This window comes from Myotis myotis, unplaced genomic scaffold, assembly GCF_014108235.1.
Source record: "Myotis myotis isolate mMyoMyo1 unplaced genomic scaffold, mMyoMyo1.p scaffold_m19_p_2, whole genome shotgun sequence".
Lineage (NCBI taxonomy): Eukaryota > Metazoa > Chordata > Mammalia > Chiroptera > Vespertilionidae > Myotis > Myotis myotis.
In genome coordinates this window covers 216,219,755-216,231,077 of record NW_023416324.1, presented here as the reverse complement: position 1 = coordinate 216,231,077, position 11,323 = coordinate 216,219,755, and the positions used below count along the sequence as shown (strand labels likewise).

The window sequence follows — 11,323 nt, the reverse complement described above, 5'->3', positions numbered from 1 at the left end:
GCGACAGCGACAGAAGGAGGCGAAGAAGAGAAGGGAAGGGCAAGAAGGGCTGGACGAGGAGACCGTCCCCAGGGTCCCGGCAAACTTGGAGGCAGTGCAGTTGGTTTGTGCGCCCTGATTTTCACTTCTGTCCCCCTCGAAACCCCGTGCCCTCCCTCATTTGGGCCCTAAGTTCCCACCCTCCCCCGCCTCCCCCACCGAATACACTCACGAGACCCCCCTTTCTCAATGCGTCTTCTTAGCAAGGTGTTCGGAAATGACCTCATCAGTGCGAGAGAACCTCGTTGTTCTGGGGCGCTCACAGCCCGAAACCGGGGGGGGGGGGGGGGGGGGCAGTCCAGGCGGCTCTGAGGACGATGGGCTCCGGCTCGGCCCCCACGCCGCCCCAGGCGGGTCCCTGGCGCATGCGGCCCCCTTTCTGTCTAACTCCACGCCCCCCGGGGTCGCAGGGACCGCCAGCTGGCCCTCAAGACGTTCTGGGCTGAACCCAGGTGGCTTTTGGTTTCCTTTTGTTTGGTTTTTGCAAACAGCCCTGGTTGGGCAGAGGGGCTGGTACTGGTGCTGGTACCAGTGGCCCTGCGGTGAGGGGCTGGCGAGGGAAGCTGCGATGCCCAGGAGCTGGCTCCCGTCCCTTCTTCAGACGACCACAGTGGCCCGAGTCCCGGGGGGCGGGGGGACCAGTGACTCGTTAGGAAACGAGTGTGACCACGCGGCTCTTGCTGCTCACGCTCGGGGAGGCGCTAAGGTCAGACCAGCAGGGGAAGCTGCCGGTGATGTCGGCCACGTTTTGGACACTGTAGGCCTTCAGGCCCGACCCCCTGTTGAGGGGGCCCGTGTCCAGGAGGGCGATGTCCGCACAGGACGGCCCGCCGGCCGCGCCGGGTGCTGCTCTCGGGCTCCCTGGGCAGGAGGAGGCTCTGCGGGGCCGCGGGGCGCCCGGCCTGGGCGGCGACGGTGACACGGAGCCCCTCCAGGCCGCAGAGGGCCAGGGGCCGGGCAGGGAGGGTGTGCGGCTGCACAGCGAGAGCCCCAGGTCCCGGACCAGCGTGAAGTTCAGCAGGAGCCCCAGGGCGGGGAGAGGGTGAACCAGACGGGCAGGCGGCCGGGGGCCGGGGCGGCACAGCAGGCTGGCCAGGCTGTAGTCACAGTCCCGGACGTCGCCGGGGCAGCGGCAGCTCCGCGCGGTGTTGTCCTGGGCGAGGATCAGGGTGCTGCTGAGCTGGCCTCGTGCAGGGTGGTCGAGGGCAAGGACGCCCAGCACGAGCAGGAGGAGGCTGTGCCGGCGGCTGGTGCCAGGCTGCCCCGCGGTGGCCGCCAGGTCACGGACTCACCGGAAAGAGGGGTGCAGCTTGGTTACTCTCCTCAAAGGGAGCCCCTGCCAACGCGGGAGCCCTGCTCCCCGCGCTCTAACCAGGGCAGGTGGGGCGGGGGCCACGGGCAGGATGCTCACTCCCGGGCGCCTTCCAACCGGCAGCGGCCAGCGCGGAGCTCTGCTCATCGGAGGCATCAACTCCCAGGCGTGCCGTCCGCTGACAGGGAGGCCAGGCCAGCACCCCCACAAGGGAGGGGGACTCGAGGAGGAGACCTGGGCCCCGGCGTGGTGCGGACCTGGGCGATTTCAGTGTGCACGGCCCCCAACATCCAGTCGCTGGTGCTGAGGGCCTGTCGGCCCCCGAAACGTGCACACCCGCTCCGCCGGCCACCCCCGGTTCCTGGACCCACCGACAGCGCGTTCCTGTTGGATCCAGCCGCCCAGCTACCCGTGGACCCACAGCGCGGCCGCCAGCGAGCGGCCAGTTAATGGGAAACTTTCATTTCCAAGCGGACAGCAGGCCCCCGTCCCACTAACCTGCTGACAGGCCGTTCACACGTCTCCTGGCCTCACGGACGGCGTGTTCCAGTGGATTCTACCTGCGGTGATAGACAAGGACAAGACCAGTCACACCAGTTCACCCCAGTGATCTCCACTCACCCACTCCTTTCCTGGAGCAAATCTATGAACTGACTTCACCAAGTCGGTCACTGCAGGGCCCCAGAGCTCAGCACCCACAGGCACTGCCCAGTGTCCAGATAAGGCAGGAATGCGGGCGGGGTTACCCGGCAGCGCGGGGGGGCGGGGGGGGGGGAGCTCGGGACATGCCCCAGCGCCTGGCATTGATGGGAATCAGATACACATCATGAAACTGGGCCCCAGAATTCAGTTTGGCAAAAATAATGACATTTCCCCTGAGTTAGCTGATGACTGAAGGGAGAGACTCAACACAATACAATTTGTCTGTATTCGAAAGGCCTCATGGGTACGGTGAGAAACGGGGGTGAGACCTCTGGCCAGGAGAGTCCGGAGCTAGGACTGGGCCCCTGCAGGGAGGGACACGGAAGGGTCCGTCTGGGGGGTGCACACGTGTCCACAGAGGTAGGGTCCGTCTGGGGGGTGCACACGTGTCCACAGAGGTGGAGACGGGAGGAAGGAGGCCGGACAGGCCTGCCACACAGCTGCAGGCGGAGGCGAGGAGAAGGCCAGGGGGCAAAGCTACAAAGGCCAACTCGCTGGATGGACAGGCCGCACCAGGCCACCAGCAGGGGCCGGAGCGCACGGGACTAAACGTAAGCTCAGCCAAGACCGTTTGAACAGAAGAGGAAACACCGGTTTTCATAGCAAATGCCTGGGGGCAGCCCAGAGTCCGACGGGAGCTGACGGAGCTGATGTTCAAATGCACTTGATTCTGCTTCCAGAACCCAGGGGCCAGCCTGTGGGGAGGACCAGGGGCTGCGGCAGAGGGGGAGGGGCGATGGCGGGAGCCGCCGGCTCACAGGGCATGTGCTGAGGCCACGCAGAGAAGCGAAGACGAACAAGGCTTCCGTGCAAAAGAGGAAGACAGAGGAGGCTCCAGAAATCAGGATTTTAAAAAGATTCCCAGGTGACTCTAACGTGCAGCCGAGGTTGAGAACCACTGCCTTAGACCTGTCTGTCCAGCTGTGGAGTCTGGGGACGGGGGCGGGGGGTGGGGAGGGGAGAGAGGGGCACGTGTCTACCACTGTGGGCTGGAATTCCAGGTTCCTTGATTCACTCTTTTCCTGATCACGAGGGCAATGCAGCTCCTGACAGCCACTGCGATACTCCCCGGTGTGTGGGGAACCATGAACTCTACTCCCCGTCTCAGCGCACCGGCAGGGGTAACAGGCGCGCACGTCTGCATTGATGCCGATCTTGCTTTGCCTTGGAGCTTGAGCCACTGCTTTGATGGTTAATGAACATGGAGGGAGGGGGGACACAGCTCCTGAGAGACGGGAAGGAAGACTGGCTCACGTGAGCTCCTGTGGGCGTGGACCAGGTGAAGCTTCTGACAAAAGGACCCTCACGTGTACTTTAGAAAAGAATAAAGTGCCCGGCTGGTGTGGCTCAGTGGCTGAGCGTTGTCCCATATGCCCAAAGGTCACGGGTTCGGTTCCCGGTCAGGGCACGTGCCCAGGTGGCAGGATCCACCCCAGCGTGGGGCGTGCAGGAGGCAGCCCACTCATCAATGGTTCCCTCTCATCACGGATGTCTCTCTCTCCCTCTCCTTTCCTGTCTCTCAGGTCAATAGAAACAGCTTTGTAAAGAACACAGTGCCATCGGCCCTGAGGGAAACAGCGAAGTGATCGAGACCTGCACGGTACCCTCCTCGTTCCCTCCCGTCTCGCTCCGGCATCGGGTCTAACCCTAACCCTAACCCTAACCCTTTCCATAGGCAAGTCGTGCCCATGACGTTTTCTTCAGCGCCCTGCATTGCAGAGAGGAAGAAAGAAGGCGATCCCAGCTTTCCCTAGAAGTTTAAACGTGCCTCGCCTTAGAAGAGAGAGGGCGCTGTACGGACTCCCGCCTTAGTGACCCCACCCGCGGAAGAAAGGCAGTGGAAACATTGCTTTTCCTGGCACCAGATGGCGCGGTTTCTCCAAAAACCAAACCAGAGTCCCGCGCTCCCAGGCGCTTCTGACTCGGAAGCCACTTTAGAAGCCGCACAGCCTTCTCCTTGCCCGAGGCCTGAGGCTCCGGTGGCCCAGGGCGGGAAGGGAGCCAGGGGAGGAGGAGAGGAGGCAGGGCCCCTCACAGCGAAGCTGCAGTGAGAACACCGGGAGGCGGCCGCCCGGGGGGAAGATCCGTGGCCCTGACTTTGGAGGGGAGCCTGGAGTTTGCCGTCCTTCCCTCTCGGGCTCCAGATCGGATCGGACGTCCCTCACCCAGTTGCTTTGCAAAGAATCTGAGCGCTGAGCACGTGGCTCTAGGTCTCGGGTGACTCGCGGGGGTCAGGTCACCTGGCCAGGGGCTGGCTTTGCTGTCATCGGCCCTCCTTATTTGGAATTCCCCCGAACATTTCTTAGTTTTGCTGCTTTCCCCCATAGGTGAGTATGGAGAGAACTCCATGTTCAAAAGGAGCGTGCAGCCCCTTGCTGGGCACTGAGGACGCACGGTTCCACGCTGCACGGCCACGGGGGGCCACGGGAATGCACACCCAGCCGCCCACCTGCTAGGGTCAATATTTTGGAAAGCAAAATACGTTTTCTAATTACGATGTTTTATACAGCAGTTAGTTTTCAGAATTAACCCACAATACAGTGTATTACTTCGTATTTTATCATTTTCTTGACCATTATGGCCATCTATGGTTATCCAAAAATGTAACTCTTAGGGAAAGTATTGTAATGTCACCAAACTTCTCCCCAGAGATAATCATGTTAACATGTTGGTGTCAGCATTTTTCTCTGTGCGTTCCCCAAAATGGTCGTCATTTTTCAGTATCAGGAGCATTTATTATTATGAATAAAACTTCTTCAGGTGTGAAATCTTTGATTTCTGAAACTAACGTTGATCTGTTTTTTTATCTGCAAAGCGAAATTCAGGAGAATCCCTACAACACAGGCTTCTTCAGAGATGAGATAATGCAGGCCAGGCGCCTGCACAGCGCTGGGCACCTCAGAACGCCCGGGAAGTGCTAGCTTTTACGTTGTTATTACTGCCATTTGTGCTGTTATAAACAGCGATGCAATTCACGCCCTAGAGCAGCGGTTCTCAACCTTCCTCACGCCGCGACCCTTTAATACGGCTCCTCATGGTGTGGTGACCCCCAACTTCATTGCGACAAATGGAACATAATGAAAGCATAGTGATTCATCACAAAACAATATGTAATTATAGATGTGTTTTCCGATGGGCTTAGGCGACCCCTGTGAAAGGGTCGTTCGACCCCCAAAGGGGCTGCGACCCACAGGTTGAGAACCGCTGGCCTAGAGACTCTGTCTCCCTTGGCTCATTTCTCTGTGAATGTCACAGGCGTTGAATTGTTGAGCTGATGTGTATGACCCATCTTGAAGTTCTTGCTATGCACTGGCAACATCGCGCCCCCAGTAGGTGCTGACTGGGCGAACCTAGGCAGTCACAGACCTGGGCACCTGCCTGCCTCGAGGCAGGACGCTGATGGCCAAACCAGATGCCCCCTGAGCCCCGGCAGCTCTGAGGCCTGGGGTGGTAGCGGGCCCCCTCACTCTCCCTTCCCATCTGCGATCTCCTGTTTTCATGAGCGAACAACAGCTCCGCGCCCTGACATCCATGTAAGGGAGAAGGTCTAACCTTAAATGCAAGCGGTAACTGAGCACTGAGAATGACGGGAGGGACGGACATGGATGCAGATCTTTTACCAGGAGCCGGGCTAAGCAGGGCGCACAGATGAGAAAAGAGGCGGTAATGGGCCTTCCCCGTAGACGGCGAGCTTCCCGCCAGAGCCTGCGGTGTCGCGAACACAGATGCTGACCCTCGCTGGCCGGCTGCACGTGGTCTCTTAGCCCCTTTGGTCCCCACTCCAAAGCCGAGCTGGGAACAAGGAGCAGCGCCGGCCGCCGGGCAGGGGGTCCACATGGGCCTGGCAGGGCCCGGCCGGCCGGCACAGACCGATTGCCCTCCGGCTGCGGTGCCTCCCCCAGGGTGGCCCAGCTCTTTGGGGTTTTATTTTCGCCACCAGCATCGCCCTCCAGTGCTGCCAATATGGTTCAGGTCGCAAACAACCACACGTGATACGTCCACGGCGGCCTGCGGACCTTAGGGACCAGCCACACGCGCCCACCTGGGTTCTCACCAGCACTGCGGGCCTCCGGGTAGGGGCGGGGGGTGGCCCCCGATCTGCGCCTGCTGGCGGGGAGGGTCTGAGAGTTCACCCCGAACGCAGGCGGGTTTGCGAAGCTGCCGCAATCACCTGTGGCTTTAGTTTGGGGGTTGCTGGCCCGCCACCTCAGCCGACGGGGGGGGAAAGCGACAGGCCTCGTCCTCGGCCGGCTTCCTGTGACCCTTTGCCGCAGGGACGACCCGTGTGTGCCCAGTGCCACCGCCGGCCTGGCGGGAATGCGCCCTAGTGAGCCGAACGCAGCGCCTCCTGCTGGTCTCTGTGCGCATTTCCGCTCGCTGTCGTCATTGCTACCAAAGGCGGCACCTCAATGGGAACAGCAAAGGGTGCTCTGAGCGCCCCGTATATGTCTGTTTGTTTGTTTTTTAACGTTTTTTTTTATTGATTTCAGAGGGAGGGAGGGAGAGAGAGATAGAAACACAAATGATGAGAGAGAATCACGGATCGGCTGCCGCCTGCGCGCCCCACACTGAGGATCGAGCCCGCAACCCGGGCCTGTGCCCTGACCAGGAATCAGACCGTGACCTCCTGGTTCATAGGTCGACGCTCAGCCCCTGAGCCCTGCGGCCGGACGGAGCTCACTGTTGTGATTGTGAGCCGGGCTGCCTGCCTCCTGGGGGGCCCCGGGGGCCCGCAGCCGCCAGCCCGGCTGGGATATCACTTACCAGCGAGGCCCCCGGGGGCCCGGCCGGCGCAGCCTGTTTACAAGCCGCGTGGCTGTTAGGGCAGCTTCCCGGTGCTAATTAGCCGTTGGCCGATGAGCCGCTCTGCAGAGGCCCCAGGTGCCTCGGGGGTGGTTTTAAATTGATACAAAAACACACAATAACTCGCTCCAGGTGAGTGTGGGCAGCGCCTCCCCAGCAGGTTGGCCGTTTGCTCGCTGCGGCTGCGGCTGCGGCTGCGGCTGTGGCTGTGGCTCCCGGATCCCACAGTGGCCCCGCCAGGGTCGCGGGTTTACGAAGGTCCTTAATTGGTTCCGTGCGGCCATTATTTTCGCTGAGTGACAGGACGGCGCTGCGCCAGCCCCAGGCCGGAGGGACCTGGTCATTAGGCCCTGCCTCCGCCTGGCCGGGGACGCAGATTCGTGTGATGTTTTGCGCTGGGAGTTGGGGGGGTGGCTAATGTTCACGCTAAGACACCTGCTCTTCCGGCAGGAACGCGAGGCCCCTTTCGCTGAAGCCTGCAGTGAAAGCGCCTGGTGTCTTCCATCAGACAGAGGATGAGTTCGACTCCTTTTTAAAAAAATATATTTTATTGATTTTTTACAGAGAGGAGGGGAGAGGGATAGAGAGCTAGAAACATCGATGAGAGAGAAACATCCATCAGCTGCCTCCTGCACACTCCCTACTGGGGATGTGCCCACAACCAAGGTACATGCCCTTGACCGGAATCGAACCCGGGACCCTTCAATCCGCAGGCCGGCGCTCTATCCACTGAGCCACACCAGTCAGGGTGAGTTCGACTTCTTATAGTCCCCCCCCCCCCCCCCCCGTCGCTTGGTGAACAGATGACCTTGACCTTTGTTTATTCAACTCCTGCTCCCCTGAAGCTTGTAACGTTGACCTTGGTTAAGGGAGACAATGCGGGTTTGGAGGCCACTGAAGGGGTCGCCCCCCCGGGTTTCACTGCCCTGGACCCGTTATTACTGCTTTCTGCCCCCTGGGAGGAACGTGGTGAGCTTGATCAGGTTCGTCTCATGCGGGTGGAAGAGCAGCCGGGGCACCGCCTCATCCTAGCGGAGAGAAAACATACACAAAGCCCGCAGCAACCAGAGGCTCCTGACCCCCAGGGCACACGCAGCACTGCTGGCGAGCCAGTCTCCTGGGCGGAGCTGCAGGGACGTGTCGGCGCGTTTCAGCATCGAGAGGACATTCCGATCTGCATCAGAAGCCGACCAGGCAGCGAGCCAGGCCTGCAGGACGCACAGCAACCGGGACAGCGTTCCCCAGCCTCCCTCCGTGCTGGGGACATGGATCAGCCGCCTCTGCACGCCCCCCACTGGAGATCGAGCCTGCAACCCGGGCCTGTGCCCTGACCGGGAATCGAACCCTGACCTCCTGGTTCATAGGTTGACGCTCAGCCACTGAGCCACGCCGGCCGGGCTCACTTTTATTTGATCCTCTCTGGTATATTCTGAAAAACGTAAAGAGCATTTGTATCTTGGTTTTCAATACCAACAGAGAGAGAGAAAGAGAGAGAGAGAGAGATATCTGTTCTCAGGCTGCGATTCAAAGGCTCAGAGAGCCCCTACCTGCTTGGTGTGTTTGCCTGAGTCACAGAAGGGGCTGCAGCCTCAGGGCGGCCCTGGGAGGGGGCAGCTGTGCCGGGAGCCATGGCAACGGGCAGGGACACGCACGTGGGAAGGCGGGAAGTGCTGGGGACTCTTCCTGTCACCTGTGCACCAGGTGGACCACGCCCTTTTATTTGGGGGTACTTGGTGGGGAGGAGAAGGAGCTGCAGCTGGAAGAGGGGAGTGGCTGCTGGAAGAGGACATGGGTGCGAGCTCACGGGCGCTGTGGGGGCTGCTGCTTGCTTACCACACCCTGCGGCCTGCTCCTCAGAGGAAGGGCAGCCACATAAACACGCTCCTCACGCTGCCCAAGGGCTCTGCTCCCGAAATCCCGTCCTGGGGCTGGCCGGCGGGGCTCAGTGGTCGAGCGTCGACCTATGAACCAGGAGGTCAGGGTTCGATTCCCGGGCTGTGGGCTCGAGCCCCAGTGTGGGGCGAGCAGGAGGCAGCCGATCAGTGATTCTCTCTCATCACTGATGTCTCTCTCTCCCTCTCCCTTCCCCTCTGACATCAGTACAAACATATTTTACAAAAATTCCGTCCTGGGCTGCTCTTTGTGTTCAGAGGCATGTAAAGCCTTTCCCCCAAACGGCGGGTTCCTCCGAGCCTCCAGCTCCCAGGCCGGCCGGTGCCCCCAGAGCGCCCCTCCTTCCCAGCAAGTCTTTTAACCACATGCAACCATTCCCATCCCGAATCTAAAGCACTACGCTGTGCTCAGGAGAGGGACAGAGGCACCGCCAGGCATCAGAGAGACGCAAAGTAACACCACAGGGAGGGGCCCCGCACCCCTGTCAGGATGGCTGCCATCAACAAATCAACAAACTCCACAAGTGCCGGGGAGGATGCGGAGAAAAGGGAGCCCGCGGGCGGGCACGGCTGGTGCGGCCACCGTGGACACAGGGAGGAGTTACCTTTAAAAACTAAATGTGGAACTCCCACGTGACCCAGGTCCCAGTTCTGGGAATATCTCCTAAGAAACACCCATCAGAAAGGCCATCTGCACCCCTATGTTCACAGCAGCACAACTCACAGCAGCCAAGATCTGGGAGCGCCCAGGTGCCCATCGGCAGGCGCGTGGCTGAGCAGCCGTGCTGCGTGGTCACAGCGGAAAACTACTTGGCCGTGAAAAGGGAGGAAACCTTACCTTTGGCGACAGCGTGCAGGGGCCTGGGAGCATTACGCTGAGTGCGCCGAGCCAGCGAGGAAGACAAATGTGTGGCATCGAACGACCAAGGAAACAAAAGCTGAGAAGGGGGAGAGGATGAGGAGCACATTTCTGCGCGCAGCATCCGCAGAGGCAGGAGTGAGTGCAGGTGTCTGTCTGGTGGTGCGTCGGGAGCAGGAAAGGGGGGCGGTGGGTCTCCCCCCGACCTGCTCACGCCCACTCCTTCAGCTCGCATCCGGTGCTGCCCACCAGCGAGCCCGCCAGGCCAAGCAGCCCTTCCTATGGGACGTCGTTTTGCAGAAGCAAACGCCCTCCGTGTGGTGATTTGAAGGTTTCAGGGAGCCGGCGCGGCCGCCGGTGCCAGGCCAGGCTAGCTGCGCTCGAAGGAGGCCCGTATGCTGCCTTCGAAACAGCCCTTGGGTTTAATTTGGTGAAACAATGCGCCATAATCAGCCACGTGGACAGCAGTCCTGGCTGACGCGGGGGGGACTCCGTGTTACAACTCCCACTCAACCTTGCCGTGCTAATCGCATTACGCGCTCCAGTCGGCCTGTTCGGGCTGCCTTCAGAAAGTCCTTTCCGTGGTGGTCAGATCGCCCCGAGGCCGGGAGATTGAATGTATCATAAAACTCATTAACTAACCAGCCAGGCACCCCCGGAGGGCAGGGTGCTGGCATAGGAGGCCGAAGACTCCAGCGTGCACTGTGTTTACACACACACACACACACACACACACACACACACACCCCACAGCCTCGGGGACACGTTGATTGTGCACAGAAGTGCGTCCCGGGCCTGCGTTCCTCACGCTTGGACGTGCTTGTGACTCATCAAACTCAGATCTGACTCAGCAGCTCTGGGAGGGGCCGAGGGTCTGTGCTGCTGACACGGGTGCTGACTGCTGGCCTGAGGACCACCGGGGAGAGCAGGCCTTGGGAGGGTATAGAGAACATCCAGTAATAACAGACGCACTAGTCCGGCCGGCGGGGCTCAGGGGCTGAGCATCAGCCCAGGAACCAGGAGGTCAGGGTTCGACTCCCGGTCAGGGCACAGGCCCGGGTTGTGGGCTCAAGCCCCAGTGGGGGCCGTGCAGGAGGCAGCCGGTCCATGATTCTCTCTCATCATTGATGTTCCTATTTCTCTCTTCCTCTCTGAAATCAATAAAAATATATATATATTAAAAAAACAAAACCAAATCTGTTCATTTTTATGTGAAAAATGTGTTTTTCACGTTCTCTTGTGGACGGGATTTAGCAAACAGATTGGCTTTATTTTGCTTGTTCACTTGGCTTCGCAAATTCCAGGGCAGGAACGGCCACCTCCACGCTGCCCTGGGAAGACGTAGCCAGTGTAATCGACATCGGCAAACGGCTCTCCTGGGCCCACAGGGCAAAGGGCGCCCCCATTCAGAAAAGCCACCCACTCACCCAAAGGCGCCTTTTTACACAAATGAACCCAGAGCCGTGTGTCAGCAGATGACGGACGAGCTGGAGACGGAGCTTCGCTGAGCCGGTCAGGAGGCAGGCCTGGGTCTCAACCTCAGTGTCCTCATCTGAAATGAGGGAGGGAGACACCCAGCCCTCACATTTGATTGGCAGGTGAGGCAGAGTGAGGTTGACCAATCAGGTCACCTTGCTAAGCTACAGCCATGGCCTCCTGCTTCCCATTGGCTCTGTTGGACGTCTCAGAAGGCACCAGTGTTTTCCTACGTTAGCC

The 11,323-nt window shown here is 60.2% G+C and overlaps 1 protein-coding gene across 1 annotated transcript; it reads right to left on the bottom strand.

The window, feature by feature from the left end:
- Nucleotides 1-388: 388 nt before the first annotated feature.
- Nucleotides 389-10,968, bottom strand: CUNH21orf62 (chromosome unknown C21orf62 homolog). The gene is given in 4 exon segments (XM_036348596.1): nucleotides 389-877; nucleotides 879-1,012; nucleotides 1,015-1,326; nucleotides 10,893-10,968. Coding segments are annotated over 4 exon segments (711 nt in total). The 3' UTR covers nucleotides 389-688.
- Nucleotides 10,969-11,323: the final 355 nt, after the last annotated feature.